The 15517-nt window shown below is 40.1% G+C and overlaps 10 protein-coding genes across 10 annotated transcripts; 5 read left to right on the top strand and 5 right to left on the bottom strand.

The window, feature by feature from the left end:
- Positions 1-6: 6 nt before the first annotated feature.
- On the bottom strand, positions 7-1938 carry GUF1 (GTPase GUF1; the record flags this gene model as incomplete). The annotated part of the gene is made up of 1 exon (XM_002497024.1): positions 7-1938. One exon carries the CDS (start codon positions 1936-1938, stop codon positions 7-9), a length of 1932 nt encoding a protein of 643 aa, XP_002497069.1.
- A 155-nt stretch (positions 1939-2093) lies between these two features.
- On the top strand, positions 2094-3398 carry MEC3 (Mec3p; the record flags this gene model as incomplete). Its single annotated transcript, XM_002497023.1, has 1 exon — positions 2094-3398. One exon carries the CDS (start codon positions 2094-2096, stop codon positions 3396-3398), a length of 1305 nt encoding a protein of 434 aa, XP_002497068.1.
- Positions 3399-3481: 83 nt separating this feature from the next.
- On the bottom strand, positions 3482-4669 carry SER1 (O-phospho-L-serine:2-oxoglutarate transaminase; the record flags this gene model as incomplete). The annotated part of the gene is made up of 1 exon (XM_002497022.1): positions 3482-4669. One exon carries the CDS (start codon positions 4667-4669, stop codon positions 3482-3484), a length of 1188 nt encoding a protein of 395 aa, XP_002497067.1.
- A 959-nt stretch (positions 4670-5628) lies between these two features.
- On the top strand, positions 5629-5937 carry RPS30A (40S ribosomal protein eS30; the record flags this gene model as incomplete). The annotated part of the gene is made up of 2 exons (XM_002497021.1): positions 5629-5631; positions 5749-5937. The coding sequence occupies 2 exons, from the start codon at positions 5629-5631 to the stop codon at positions 5935-5937; spliced, it is 192 nt and encodes a 63-aa protein (XP_002497066.1).
- A 206-nt stretch (positions 5938-6143) lies between these two features.
- Positions 6144-7190, top strand: ZYRO0D14608g (uncharacterized protein; the record flags this gene model as incomplete). Its single annotated transcript, XM_002497020.1, has 1 exon — positions 6144-7190. One exon carries the CDS (start codon positions 6144-6146, stop codon positions 7188-7190), a length of 1047 nt encoding a protein of 348 aa, XP_002497065.1.
- Positions 7191-7360: 170 nt separating this feature from the next.
- LAS17 (actin-binding protein LAS17) lies at positions 7361-9307 on the bottom strand (the record flags this gene model as incomplete). Its single annotated transcript, XM_002497019.1, has 1 exon — positions 7361-9307. The coding sequence occupies one exon, from the start codon at positions 9305-9307 to the stop codon at positions 7361-7363; it is 1947 nt and encodes a 648-aa protein (XP_002497064.1).
- A 916-nt stretch (positions 9308-10223) lies between these two features.
- CTS1 (chitinase) lies at positions 10224-11867 on the top strand (the record flags this gene model as incomplete). The annotated part of the gene is made up of 1 exon (XM_002497018.1): positions 10224-11867. The coding sequence occupies one exon, from the start codon at positions 10224-10226 to the stop codon at positions 11865-11867; it is 1644 nt and encodes a 547-aa protein (XP_002497063.1).
- Positions 11868-11990: 123 nt separating this feature from the next.
- NNT1 (S-adenosylmethionine-dependent methyltransferase) lies at positions 11991-12782 on the bottom strand (the record flags this gene model as incomplete). Its single annotated transcript, XM_002497017.1, has 1 exon — positions 11991-12782. The coding sequence occupies one exon, from the start codon at positions 12780-12782 to the stop codon at positions 11991-11993; it is 792 nt and encodes a 263-aa protein (XP_002497062.1).
- A 949-nt stretch (positions 12783-13731) lies between these two features.
- Positions 13732-14544, top strand: ECI1 (dodecenoyl-CoA isomerase; the record flags this gene model as incomplete). The annotated part of the gene is made up of 1 exon (XM_002497016.1): positions 13732-14544. One exon carries the CDS (start codon positions 13732-13734, stop codon positions 14542-14544), a length of 813 nt encoding a protein of 270 aa, XP_002497061.1.
- A 30-nt stretch (positions 14545-14574) lies between these two features.
- PUT7 (Put7p) lies at positions 14575-15513 on the bottom strand (the record flags this gene model as incomplete). Its single annotated transcript, XM_002497015.1, has 1 exon — positions 14575-15513. One exon carries the CDS (start codon positions 15511-15513, stop codon positions 14575-14577), a length of 939 nt encoding a protein of 312 aa, XP_002497060.1.
- Between the last annotated feature and the right edge of the window lie 4 nt (positions 15514-15517).

Below are 15517 nucleotides of genomic sequence, written 5' to 3'. Positions count from 1 at the left end.
TTTATTTTACCTCCGTAAGAATGCTTGGTAAGCATCTTGGTTGATTTGAACATTACCAACACTCTTTAGATGTTTCTTACCTTCCTTTTGTTTCACGAGTAACTTCTTTCTCCTTGAAATGTCAGAAGCATGCAATTTTTGCAAAACATCCTTACGTTTGGCCTTGATGGTTTCACGAGCTATAATCTTACTGTTGGCTCTAGCTTGAATAACAACTTCAAATAATTGGGCCTTGATATACTCTTTGAATTTTTTCACCCAAGCTCTACCTACACGTTCAACTTGTGAGCTATGCATGACTTGCGCTAGGGCGTCTACACTACTACCGTTGATCAGTAATTCTAATTTAACCACATCTGAATCTCTATAACCAATATCTTCATAGTCTAAAGATGCATAACCTCTCGAAACTGATTTCAATTTGCCAAAGAAATCTTCGACCAATTGACCTAACGGTAAATCATATTTGAGCATAACCTGGCCCGTCATATTCAAATAAGTAATTTCTGTTTGTTGGCCACGATTATGATCACACAATTTAATGACATTACCCAAATATTCTTGCGGGAGAGTCATAATGGCTTCCACATATGGTTCTTGAATAGCTTGAACCTTGTTTCTACGTTCAGCCAAATCTGGGAATTCATCTGGGTTGGTAATTAACCTTTCATGTCCATCGTAATATTTTATCATATAGGGTACCGTGGGTTGTGTAATAATAAGTTTGGACCCGTATTCATTTTCTAGTCTTTCCCTGAATACCGAAGCATGAAGGGATCCAAGAAATCCAAGTCTCCAACCTTGTCCTAAAGCATTGGAAGTTTCCCTCTTTAAAGAGACCGATCTATCATTTAAAACCAATCTATTAACATCATCATTAAGCGCTTTGAATTCTTCACCATCAGATGGGAAAGCCCCAACGAAAACCATAGGTTTAGGCTCTTCAAAGCCTGGCAACACTTCTGTTTCTTGTTCACGTCCCAGATGCATCAAAGTATCACCAATTTTGGCATCCTTAGAAGCCTTCATACCAGGGACCACATAACCCACTTGTCCAGTACTCAAAATGCCAGTAGGCGTTCTATCTGGAAACATAATACCAATTTCCTTAATTTCATATTTCTTTCCAGTCTGCGCACTTGATACTTTGTCACCTTTACGAACAGTACCATCCACAATATGAACTAGCAAAACCACACCAACGTAGGAATCGTACCATGAATCAACTAGTAATGCTCTAAATGGCTTATCAAGACATCCAGTAGGTGGAGGAATGCGATCTATAATTGCTGGAAGTAAATCTTCTTTAACATTCAAACCAGTCTTGGCGCTTACTCGAATGGTATCCTCTTTTGGCAACTCGAAAGTGTTTTCAATCTGATCTTCAGCCTGTGCAATATCGGCATGATCTAAATCAATCTTATTAATTACAGGGATTAACTTCAAATTCATACTGTAAGCCAAATAGAAATTGGCAACCGTTTGGGCTTGAACACCTTGAGATGCATCGACCAGTAACAATGCTCCTCCGCAAGAAGCATAAGATCTTGAAACTTCACCTCTAAAATCCACATGTCCAGGAGTATCCACAAGATGGATTAAAAAATCCTTACCGTATCTCTTATCGTGGTAAAACATGGTACATGTTTGGGCTTTGACGGTAATGCCTCGTTCTCTCTCCACTTCCAATCTATCTAAAACTTGCTTGTTACCACCAGACTGAATCACACCTGTAAGCTCTAGAAGTCTGTCACTCAGAGTAGATTTTCCATGATCGATATGAGCTACAATGGAGAAATTTCTATAGTTTTCAATGGGAATATCCTCAATTCTTTTCTTGATAGACTCTATAGCAGTGGGAGCCTTCCCATGGTTAAATCGTACTAAAGGTTTCCAAGACCTGTGAAAAATCCTTTTGATAGCCTGTGAGGCCAACATGAGAACCCGAACTGACTCTTATTTCTCGATTTTAGTGAGTACTATGGTAGTTTAACCTTCGGACTCTAATCAAATGAAATTTCAACACTTATCTCTTGCATCAGTAAAAAACTACTTCAATTATAAGAAATTAGACCTCATTGCATGCTACTGGTATGAGGATAAAGCTAATTGTCAATGGATGTGAAGTGCCAGAGGATTACCAGCTTTTAAAGACAACTATTTCTACGGTGGCTACTCTTAGAAAGACAGCTGTATTAAGATTTAACAGTGAGCGTCTATCGATCATATCAACACCGAAATCAACCTCTAATACCAGTAGTACGATTCTCCACGGTGATAATGGTCAACTATGGTGTTCCATTCCTCGAGACGTGTTTAGACAGTATACAGTTGTATCACAACGTGAATTAAATGCCATTACTATGGAGTGTAATTGTGATTCGCTACTAAGTGCATTCAAACGCTATGAGAAAGTTATAGCCCGTGGTTCTTCTTCCGAGATGGTGATTAAATTACAAGCCATGCCAGAATTGAATCTTGCCGTTAATGCAGCAAGCGGCTCCAATGGTAATAGTGGTGAAGCCGCTAAGAGTAATCCGGTATGTGCTCTAGGTATTTCATTCGAAGAAATCCTCCATACAATGGGAGATGAAGACAAAAACGGGTATAGTGGATCGAACGGCGCTAATGCTGGTGCATTTGGTAGTAAAAAGACCATTATGCATTCTTTTAAAGTTCCAGTAAGACTCATGTCAAGGGTACAAGATGTTCGAATAAAAGAACCCATGGTTAGCGGTGCACAACTTTCAATGTACAAACTGCCACCCTACTCTAGTGAATTTGGAGCTGGTTTCTCAAATTTCATTAGGAGGGTAGATAGATATACCAGCGTGAACCATATAAGGCTAAGCGCCATCAATAAGAAGGATGCGCTAGGGCATGAAACGAATCGATTGAAGCTAGTGATAAATGAGCTGGATTGGCATTTGCAAGTATGTTGGAATGGTCCTTTAACTCCACTGGTACCTGAAGATATGCCACCACAGGCATCCCAGGATGATGGAAGACGACCGATTAGTAGAAGGGAGACTGCGGCGGAAGATACAGACGACAGCATGAGAATAGATGAAAGTACAGTGCTGGATGCAGCTCATCATGATGTATTGAATTCACTACCCGAGAATGATGTCGAATTGATGGATGTCTCTGCAGTGGTAGAACAAGCAGAAAGAGAAAGCGCGCAGACTCATGAAGTGATGATCAAGATAAAAGATTGGAAAGTTTGTCATAAACTCTACGATGCATTTGAAGAACTTATTTTAGCCATCTCCCATAACGAATCATGTGTTTTACATTGTTCTTTAGACAGAGGTAGTGTCGATGAAGGCGAGGATCCAGATAAACCAAGGGAGAAGGGTCAGATTATTTATTACATGGCAAGATCAAAACCTATTTGATAGACAAAAACAACAACAATCAAACAAAGAAATTATCTGTAACACGTTAATTAATTCTTTTTTTTTTTTTCTTTAAAAAAGGATCAAGCATTTTGCTGAGCAAAAGTCTTGACGAAATTGGCTAATTTTTCCACGGTTTCAACAGAAAGTGCGTTGTAAATAGATGCTCTAAAACCACCAACAGAACGGTGGCCCTTAAGACCAGTTAGTTTCAACGCACTTGCCTCTTGAAGGAATTTTTCATCAAGACCTTCCTTCTTCAGAGTGAAGACCACATTCATTCTTGATCTGCAAGATGGATCCACAGGTAAATTGTAAAATCCAGAGTTTGCGTCCAATGCACCATATAGTAATTGGCATTTCTTCTCGTTTTCCGCGCCTTGAGCAGCGACACCGCCCTTCTTCAACAAATGTTGGAACACAAGGTCTATTATATGTAGAGTGAAAATTGGAATAGTGTTGTAGGCGGAATTGTTCTTCACCACAGTTGGATAGTCGAATGCAATTGGGCTAATAGGTAATCCCAATTCGTGTAATTTCTCCTCTGACACCTTTGAAATATTTTCTAAAATCTCCTTCTTAATGACGTATACAGTCAAACCTGCTAATCCGATATTCTTCTGCGCACCTGCCATGATAACACCATATTGAGAAACGTCAATCTCTCTCGAAAGGATATCACTTGACAAATCAGCAACCAGTTCAATATTTGGATCTTCCGTAATACATTTAGGCATTTGAGGCCATTCAACACCATGAACTGTTTCATTCTCACATAAATACACATAAGAGAATTTTTTGCCCTTCACCTTATCTTGCCACTCACTTTCTGCTGGAATAGCTCCGTATTTACCATTGTTAAAGGTCTTGGCGTCAAAGATTACTTCAGCTGGTGCATATAACCTCTTGGCCTCTTCAAATGATTTTTTTGACCAAGAACCAGTAACCAAGTAACCACCGGGCGCCACTTCGCCAGTCTTACCTAAGTGAGCAGCGATTAAGTTAGTTGCAACTGATGAGAAACCAGTAGTACCACCACCTTGCATGAAAAATACTTCATGGGTATCAGGGATATTCATCAATTCCTTCAAATGAGATTTAGCACTCTCAATTACATTCGTAGCATCCTTGGATCTGTGAGAAATTTCACCGACACCTAAACCGATATTATTGAAGTTGATCAAGTCCTTTGAAGCTTGTTGAAGCACACTAGTAGGTAGTTGTGCTGGACCTGCACCGAAATGGGTTGGTTCTTCTCTATTCAAGGGCATCGTGTCAGGAGGGGGAGGGGGATAAATGTGTTGGTTGAGTGAATGAATTGCTCGAGTGACTGGGAACGTAGGAATATTAAATTGACCTTGAAAACCTGTCCTTTTAAATCGTTAAAAGGTCAATATATTAATTTTATTATATGTATTCGCATGATGGCACCTAAAAGAGTCATTAGTCCACGCAGATGAAGTCACATGCAATTTCATCAGAAACATTTGATAAATTACGAAGAGTTAAAATTAGTGACGGTGCAGCTAAATGATCAGCTAACAATTTATAATGGATTCGAAGAAATTAGACTGTATTGACTTGTAACTTTTGAAAAATCCACCACCTGTGTAAGAAACTTACATGCGCAATTGAAATGGCCCTCCTACCTATTCCATTTTATTTATCCTAATCTCTTTAGAGAATTGCTGACAAAAATCAGGATTCCAACCATAATATACACTGTTACACTCTCTATATAAGCTCTAGCTTTCTCAATATACTTTGAGTTAGCGTCACACTGACACAGATCACGTGACAAGTGATCTGGGCGATATTAGCAATATAATGCTTAATCGCAGCGCAGTAATTGTGGATCCCAGCTCTTTCCTCCCTTCAGTCTTTTTACCTCGTAATCTAGGACTGTTTTATGCATATTTACGAAGTGACTGTTACATCCGGACATCCCCGTTTTCAACCCATTCACCATCGTATATACATCTGTACATCCGCAGAAAGTCACAAACTTTTTTTTGCTTTCGACTTCGCGTCGTCAAATTTTTTTCCGAGAGATCTCTGAAAGTGAAAAAAGTCAGATGACTCAAGCGAGAAACTGAAGCACCAATGACGCAGAGTCGGGTCAACATCATTCTTACAAACTACTGGTAAAAACTAGTTGCATATTAACGGGAAAACTTGTTTAACATAATTAACAACAACCGTAGCCTAATCAAATAAAGAACATTTCAAAATGGTACGTTGCAATGATAAATTATTACTTTGGTTATAGCTGCTGCTGCTCTGGTTGAAAGCACAACAGCATTAACGATAAATTCCAGAATGATTTACTAACATAATGTCTTTTGTATAGGGTAAAGTTCACGGTTCTCTAGCTCGTGCTGGTAAGGTCAGGTCTCAAACTCCAAAGGTTGAGAAGCAAGAAAAACCAAAGGTCGCAAAGGGCCGTGCTCACAAGAGATTGTTGTACACCAGAAGATACGTTAACGTCACTCTAACCAACGGTAAGAGAAGAATGAACCCAGGTCCATCTCAAAAATAAGCTTTGTTGAGTTTGTCCCTGCTTAGAAAATAAGGAATGTTATAATAATATATAGCAAAGTCAACATTGCACTGTTTTTTTACGTATATCGCATCTTTTGAAATTTTTAAACTTGCTCATTCGATCGTAGTGTATATATGTTAGAGCTCATCGAGATTCACCATGTACATTTAACTGCTCGTCGACAGTGGGCATAGTAGTGTAACATGAGTGAAGAAGTACAGAAACATATAGACACAATCCGTTCACAGTTTTGTGAAAGTTATCAACAGGCTAGCGATTTGCATGGCATTACATCTGATACGCAATTGCAAAGTTCTGATGAGTTGACTGAATTGAAGAAATTATCACAGATCAATAAAGCTCATGCCACCAAGATTGGTATCGTATGCCAGCCTCAAAGGTTTTATGACAATCTAAATGCATTAAGTAAGGAGTTGCAGGAGTTTACCGCTTCACTGTTTTACACTTTGAGCTTACTCCCGCTGTTCTACCAGGATAAGAAGGACAAATGGGCACCATTCTTTTTACAAAGACTGGATTCGAAGATTCTTGAGTTACTCAGTGGTTCGTCAGTACTATGCAATGATATTGATGCCATGTTGAAAGATGATCAGCGAGAAAAGGAAGACACAGATAGACTGAGATCTATTGGTATGATTTGGGCCGCTTGTGATTCGTTGGACGAGTTGGCCCAAAGGGGCCAATTCCATCTTTTAGGTGATGGTGTACATCAGAGTTGTGCTCTAGTGCAAGACGTTTTACAAGATATTGAACAATGGATTGCGAATCCTGAATTGGGTGACGATTTTGATTTGGAAGATTTAGAAGATTCAGAAGATGAAAAGGACGAAAGTGGGAACGACAGTGATCATGGTGATGATGAAGTTGCATTGCAGAAGATGAAAGATTTTGTTCAGGACTGGCAGAATAAAATTAAAATGATTAAATTACTTCTATCGTCATTTGCGAAATCAATCTCCACCAATTTTTACAAGGATCGTAAGACAAAGGGCTCCATCTTGCAAAAGTTGTACGATTTGCAGAAAGACATTGTGGCACAGGTCGATGAATTGCTTTCTGATTTCTTCATGTCAGATGCAAGTTTTGATCCAACCGAATTTGAACCAACCATCCATAAATTAAATGAGTTATTGACTCAAGTGGTTAAGATTTTAAGAAATTTGAATAAAGATGATACAAAGAAATCCAAATGGATTGAAGTCTGGGATAATAAGTACTTTGCCAAATAGTGTTGTATGTTATATTCAATAAGAGAAAATCTATTAAAATTCCGGAGATTTACATCTCTAAGTGCGGCTGAACAATGCACGTAGATATAGAGCTCTACTCTATACCACAAAAAAAAAAAAAATTACACGAAGATTTAAATGACAATTTCGAATTATTACAACTCATTCCTTCACCAATCATCACCATTATCATAATTGTCATCATTTGCCACTTTATTTTTTCTTTTGTTCAATGCAGCTGCTAATGCATCTGCCAATGAACCGCCTCCACCAGGAGCACCGGCACCGGTGGGGGCAGACGATGCAGGTTGTGAAGGCTGCCCATTTGTCTCTTGTAAAAGAACTGAGGGTTTATCAAGTTGAGATTTATCCACTTTACGCAATGCTCCCACACCGCCTGCACCTCTAATGGATGCTAACAAGGCATCTCTGCCGGTATCACCTGTGCTTTCGCCTCCACTTGGACCGGCTGCAGGCATGGCGGGCATAGATGGAGGAGGTGGTGGGGGAGGTGGTGCCGCACTTCCTCCTCCAGTTGCAGAGGGCATTGCTGGAGGAGGAGGTGGTGGAGGTGGTGCACCCGTAGTAGAAGGTTCAGTGTTAAAGGACGTTGGTGGTCTTGGAGCTAATGGAGGTGGGGGAGGTGGAGGTGGTGCACCAGTAGTAGAAGGTTCACTGTTAAATGAAGTTGGTGGTATTGAAGGTGGTGGTCTTGGGGCCAATGGAGGTGGTGGAGACGTAGGTTGCGTTTGTTGTGGGAAACTTACAGGAGGTGGTGAATATGCAGTCTGTTGTGCTTGCTGCTGTTGAGAGAATGAAGACAATCTAGATGACCTTGGTGGTGGTGGTGGTGCAGGTCCCCTTCTTGGTGGAGGTGGAGGTGGAGCTGGCCTGCTACCGTATCCACCAGTCGATTGTGTCCCCAAAGCATTGGCTGTAGTTGTTCTTTGTGGAGGCACAGGTGGTGGTGGTCCACGTCTGGATGGCGGCACCGGTGGTGGCACCTTATTACTTCTTGGTGGTGGTGGAGGTAAAGGTCTATCATTTCTTACAGGTAAAGGAGGAACAGGCCTATTAGTATTAGCATTTTGGAATGCTGAAGGTGTTTGTACTGGTTGTGGTTGTCTGGGGAATGGCGTTACCTGATTGGGAGATGTAGGTTCAGGTATAGGGAAGGGGAATGGACTCTTATTTTGAGGAACTTCTGTATGCCTAGGAGGTTGAGTTACTTGAGTCTGTATTGGAGGGAGAGCCACACCAGGCGTTGGTGCTGAATTCGGAGCTGCCGCTGAAGGCGCGGCCGGTGCCGGAGGCGCTGGGGGCGCTGGAGGTGCAGAAGCGGTCTGTGAAACCGATGGAGATGGAGCAGACGGAGCAGGAGCAGGAGCAGGAGGAATAAAAACTGGTGGCACTGGATGTCTCATCTTAGGAGTAGATGCCGCCGGAGCTGAGGGTGGTTGGGGTGCTGGTGTACCAGCCGCAGATTGCCAATCCGTATCCTCAGATTCACTAAAATCATCTTGTGATGAGGCAGTTGGTGCAGGTGCAGGCGGTGGTGGAGGTGGCGCTTTCTTTGTCACCGTAGATTTAGAATCTGAACCACTAGAATAGTTGTATCTTTCCCTTTGGCTACCGTAAAGAGTCTCACCACGAGGGCCATGCACGTCATCATCATCTTCCGTTTGGGCTCTATCTGTCAAGGCAATGGCATTCTTATTGGAAAGCGTCTTCTTAGAAGCATACCCTTCACGTTTGTAGATTCTTTTGAGGAAATGAAAGGCTTCACTCAAGTCTTCGAATAACAAACCTGCATAGCATTCATCCAATTCAAAAGTATGGAAAAAAGTACGTGTCTGCTGGTAATCAAAATTGACGTAGAGCTCTTGATCCCATATTACACCTCTGTGTCCTTCTATATCGACCAATTTTAGAAAGAATGTATTGCCAACTAAATCATCCACAAGCGCAACGGCCCCTGAGAGTCCCGTATATTGCCATTCGTTCGGGTCTGGGTAAGCAATGTATAATCTAGCTACCGCCACGTCAATAATCTTGTTAGCATTTTTAGGTAATGCTACCTTGATACTTTCCTTATCCGCTGAATTCAGTAGACCCATTTTTATTCAAAACAATTTGTTATGGCCAAGTTTCGAAGATAAACTCGAGAGCTTGGATGAGGGCAGAAAGGACCAGTAAAACTGCCAGAGGGCTGGAACGTTATAGACACTATCGTTCCCAATTAAAATTGGCTCTCACAAAGCCATCTATTTCCTTAAAGACTAATTATTTATTTGATTACTGGTTCCTTCTTAAAGTTCAGCTTACTGCCCCTGTTGTTGAAGGTGGAAAATCGGTCGTGCGACATGATCATGGTTTTTCATTTCTAAGGTAACTTATCAGGAAAAGTAAGAATTCAATCACCATTGCAAGTTATTCATTGAAATTAAGTAAGAAGGAAGAATTCTAGAGTATTCACAGTGAGGGGCAATGCATTTTTGGAACACGAATTGTAGGTAATACCGGTTGAACCGATAAATTACCGGAATTCGCGCCCTTGGTTATGCATGAAAGTTATTTCAGATGGCTGGTCAAACAAGAGACAACAATGGAACAACCATGAAACTAGCGTATTGTATACATGCTAGTGACGTTCTCTATTATGCTGCTGTCTGCTTATTTGTTGGTAAATAAACAAGCAGCTATACATACCCTAGCATTCTATGAATGTAACTTCCAGAAGTTCGTTGGCGCTGGTTATGCAGAAGGGACGGTCAATTGGTATATAATGGAGGACCAATATCGATGAGATATTTGTTACAATTGAGTTCCAGTCGAGAAGATACCATCAAAGAATCAATATCGAATAAAGAACCCGGACTATCCAATAGAAGCTAAAAGTGAAATTTTTGCCATTCCTTTAACTAAAATTAATCTTTTATCACTAACCTAGATTCATTCATTCGTTCATTTATTCATCCATTCATTCATTCATTCACTCATTCATTCATTGATTTTTTTTTCAAAACTCCGACCATGATTCATTCTTTAATTTCCACATTATTTTTATTGAATCTATTCACTATTCCTTCATTCGCTTTTAACGCTAATTCAAAGCAAAATGTCGCTGTTTACTGGGGCCAAAGCTCTGGTGGCTCTCAACAATCGCTAGGTGAGTACTGTAAATCTTCCGATGCAGACATCTTTCTATTGTCATTTTTGAGCGACTTTCCAAATATGAATCTTGACCTTTCCAACGCTTGCTCTGGAATGGGCGACTGCTCCTCGGTGGGTCAAGATATTAAATCATGTCAACAACAAGGTAAAATTGTCCTACTTTCACTCGGTGGTGCTGCTGGTCAATATGGTTTCAGCGATGATAATGAAGGTGAACAATTTGCTCAAGAGCTCTGGGACACCTTTGGTGGTGGTTCTGGTAATCAACGTCCATTTGGTGATGCTGTCGTTGATGGGTTCGATTTCGATATTGAAAATAACAATGCTAAAGGTTATGCAGCTTTGGCTACGGCTTTAAGAAACAAATTCCAAGGCGGTAACAAACAATTTTATCTATCAGCAGCTCCTCAATGTTACTATCCCGATGCTTCTGTTGGTGATCTTTTGAATAATGCACAAGTTGATTTTGCCTTTATCCAATTCTACAACAACTACTGTAGCGTTGAGGGTCAATTCAATTGGGACACTTGGGAGAATTTTGCTGAAACTTCCTCCCCCAATAAAGACATCAAATTGTTTTTGGGATTACCGGGTTCCGTGAGCGCTGCTGGTAGTGGTTACGTGAGCGATATTTCCACTTTGAAGAGTACTATTTCCAAGATTTCTAGTAGTTCCTATTTCGGTGGTGTGTCTCTATGGGATGCATCTCAAGCCTTTTCCAACAATGTTGGCGGACAAACCTACGTTTCTGAGATTAAAAATGCGCTTGGTTCAGTCTCTGATTCAGGCTCTGATTCAGGTTCAGGTTCAGGTTCAGGTCAAAGCTCTTCAAGTGCTGCACCATCTGCAAGCTCATCTTGGAGTTCCTCCTCAAGTGCTGCACCATCTCCAAGTGTTGCCCCAACTTCTAGTTCTTCCTGGATCTCGTCAAGCGCCGCACCATCTTCAGGCTCATCTTGGATCTCGTCTAGTGCTGCACCATCCTTAAGTGTTGCACCAACCTCCAGTGCATCTACTTTTGCACCATCTTCAGGTTCCTCCTGGAGTTCCTCTTCAACTGCTGCACCATCTTCAAGCTCTGCCCCGGCACCATCTTCAAGCTCTACCCCGGCACCATCTTCAAGCGCTACCCCGGCACCATCATCAAGCTCTACCCCTGCTCCAACGCAAGCTGCACCAAGCTCTTCAAGCTCTGATTCCTACCCATCATCCAGATCTACAACCACTTTAGCACCATCTCCTAGCTCTACCTCTAGTAGCAGCAGTGCACACTCACTTGCGGTGAGCTTAAACCAGAAGTACTTTAATGGTTACACCGACCAGGGTCAATGCAACAGTGGTGACATAGCTTGTACACAAAATGGTAACTTTGCTATATGTGACAATGGCTCGTGGGTCGAAACTGAATGTGCTTCTGGCACTACTTGTTTCGCCTACGATTCTGACGACTCTGTTTACGCAGGTTGCAACTTCCAAAGTTTGAAGTCTAACTATTTGTCATGAATTAATGTCCCATTTAATGCAAGGTACCCTTCAGTTCACTCGTTTGTTTATAATCATTATCATTTGTTATTTTTATTTCTGTATTTTAAAAGGACTCTTTTATGTTTGATCAATTGAAACTATCTATTCTTTGGCATGCGTTAAGTAATAGGCATATACACGAGATCTGATCTCCGCTGTAGATGGGTCCTCATCAAACATTGGATGCCATTTGACTAAATCGATAAACTCAGGAGCAAGTCCAAATTCTTTGGCAGTTTCAAAGAAACTTAAGTCTACATCTAAGAGTCTGGGACGATGAGGTGAAAATACGACAAGAGCTTTCCCATCATTTGCTAAGAGATCTTTGATACAACGTAATAGTTTTCTGTGTTCTGTGTGGTTAAAAACACAGTCACTAAGAATGATTAAATCGAATTTGGATCCACCGGTATGTGATAGGATTGGTTCGTATTCGTTCCCCCAGATGTAACCTTCGACAACCACTTTCCTATCATTGGAATCTTGTGAAAAAGGTTTACCACCGTATAATTCATGATCCACATTGTATTGAATATTTTGTATAAGTTCTGGTTCTGGATAATCAGTGGAAACCACTTTATTAGCACCAATCAATCCACATACAACTGTAGGCAAAGCGGCTGCAGCACCTAATTCCAAGACGTTTTTACCTTTTACCAATCCCGGATGTTTATCCAAGTGTTTAGCCGTGTAAATACCAGCATTCCACAACATATGTCCCCAAAGTGGTGATTTACCGACTAGACGCAGTTGTACTTTTTTATTTTGAGAATCGGATTCCTTGGAGACGTATTCTCTTTCATAATCTGCGAAATGAGCTTCAGGAGGAGGTGGCAAAAAGTCCGTTGGCTCTTCAAAAACACCAAATGCACCGTCTAGTTCGTTATCAGACATTTTAGAGTAAGTAGCAGAGGTTTGCTTGTCGCTTTGAGTTTTGGTAAGGTGAGATGAGATGAGTTCGAAAGGTTGAAATTTTTCAAATTTCGCTTAATGTGTCGTCGACACATTACCATACGAGGTAACAGGAGGATATCATGATGATCATATGGAAGATAAAAACAATCTTACTTGCAGGTTTTGCGTAAGCAAGAAGCCAAATTAATGGTTTTCTTGGAAATTTTTAGACATTTATTTTGAGCAGAAGCAAGTAGAAACATGGGCCGGGATGGTTGCGGAATAAAGTTTTCAATATTTACTTAAATCGAAAAACAAGAGCGACCATAGAAGAACTGCTCAGATTTCTTGGTATTTTATTATACCGACAGGAATTTTTCTTTCAATTGTTCTCACAATTTTGTTCTTGAGAGGATAATAAAAAAATATATATATAAAGGATTTGAAGTTCCATCGCAGCGTAGCTTGAGGCATTGCACTTCTAAAATCAACCCAAACATACTACACAAATATTAGGGAGATTAAGATTCTAAACTAGACTCTTTGCTAGGCTTCCAATGTAATATCCATATTTTTATTTCGGACAAAAACTGACACCGGACAAAAACTGACACCGGACAAAAACTGACACGCACATTAGTAAAGAACAGTAACCATCAGCATTCAATGCAAAGTGAATTCCAATTATTGCATGAAGTATGTTACTGTTAAAAGCTGAAATGACAATTGTTTTCTGTATATTCAACTCCAATATTGAATTCTCATCCATTTCGGTTATTTAACTATAAGACGTCATCTTTATTTGCCCCGCATCTTTAAAAAACAAAGGGTTAAGGAAACAGTGGTGACCTTTAGATGATATAAAGATCTTTGGGGTATAAATACTAATACCCTTTTTAATCATTGCATAATTCTTGTATCTACTCTCGATAAAGTCTATGAAGGAGCAATGGCTGATAAAGGTATTAGTTACTGCGTAGATGGACCTGTTTCTATCATCAGCATTAACAAGGCCAAGACATTAAATTCTATGAGTGGTGATGATTACATAAAATTAGCAGAACTGGTTGACAAAGCCGATAATGAGCCTAAAACATTTTTTACACTCCTACAAAGTTGTGGTAGCTTTTTCTCTAGTGGTGCAGACTTTGTCTCTATTACCGAACCTTCAAAATCTAACAGTGGTGAATCAGAACTTAAGAAATGGCTTGACAATTTTTTATCCAGGAATTCATATGTTACAAGTGTTTTCATTAGACATAGAAAAATTTTAATATGCTGTTTGAATGGTCCTGCCGTAGGCCTTTCAGCGGCTCTGTGTGCTCTGTGTGATATTGTATATGCGATGAACGATAAAGTCTATTTGAGATTTCCATTTGTGGAGCTAGGGCTTGTCATGGAAGGTGGTACTTCTGTTACCTTACCACTAAAATTGGGGAATAATAAAACTATGGAAACGATTTTGTTTAACAAGAATTTAACTTACGATGAATTGAAAGGTACTATAGTCACACGTAATTACGATATGACTGATACTCAAGAGTTTAATCAACGTGTGATTAACGACTTGAAAAACCGTGCCAATAATGTTTACCTGCCCAGTATTTTGGGGATCAAGAAATTAATTTCTATCAATTACAAGGATAACGTTCAAAGAGCTAATTCTGTAGAGACGTCAGATGCCATAACTTCATGGGTCAATGGTGAACCTCAGAGGAGGTTTAAGATACTTAAGACTAAGCTGAGGAAACATAAGGTATAAGTTATTCAGTAATATTTACATATTTACAGCTCATCTTTTCACATCAGGGTTAAATTCGTCCTCATCCAGTAGAATTTGATCCAATGTGTTATCATCTTCGTCAGCATCACGTTCCTCTGGATCAACAGTATGTAATGTGACTTGAACTGGTTTATCGTGTTCCACTGATAATCTTTTAGAAATACTTGCACCACCAACCATGAAGAAGACAAGTATGAGAACTGCCAGCAGACCACTTCTTGTCGTTTGCCATCGTAGATTTTCGATATCAGAACGAGTATTACCCAGAATTTGTGTAGAAATCTTATTATCACAATCTGATAACTCCATTTTAACTCTTCTTTGTAATAGTGTGTTTTCAATCTTTTGGTTATGGAAATCAACTTTAGAATCCTTTTGTAAAAAGTTGATAGTCATTTCATTCATTTCGTCGTGCAGGGATTCTAAATCTCGAATTAATTTCATTAATTGTAGATGTTGATTGTTCAATTGTGTGTCTCTTGAATTTTGGATTGCATATTTTAATTCAGTCTCAGCTGCATGGAAAAGATGCGATTGATTCTCTAGCTCCATACCATTTAGATATATGTGATTGTAATCCCTGTAAAAAAATTCATCAAGTAATTCTAGCAGCAGTGTAATGATAGCCTCACTCTGTTGAGGTGTATAGCCTTGTAAATTTAACCTCTGATGAAGTTCCAAAGTATCAAATTGATTGGCTGCTGTGGTGGGTTTTAATCCATCACCTTCGGAGACCAATCTCTCAGGCATTTGTTTTAAAAAATTCTCTGATGCTTGGTTACTCCTAGCTTGTTGATCCTGTACATTGTTGATGTTGCTATAAAGCCTACTGTTAGTCTTCAGGGACCGCTGTGCCATCCCGTTAATTCTTGTAAAGGCTGATGTCCTTTGGAGCCTTAGAGCCCTCAGGGAACAACTCAAATTAGCACGCCGAAGTAACGTCAGCATCGGC

This window comes from Zygosaccharomyces rouxii (genome assembly GCF_000026365.1).
Source record: "Zygosaccharomyces rouxii strain CBS732 chromosome D complete sequence".
Lineage (NCBI taxonomy): Eukaryota > Fungi > Ascomycota > Saccharomycetes > Saccharomycetales > Saccharomycetaceae > Zygosaccharomyces > Zygosaccharomyces rouxii.
Note: the sequence above shows the minus strand (reverse complement) of the source record. Positions and strands in the feature narration are given on the sequence as shown.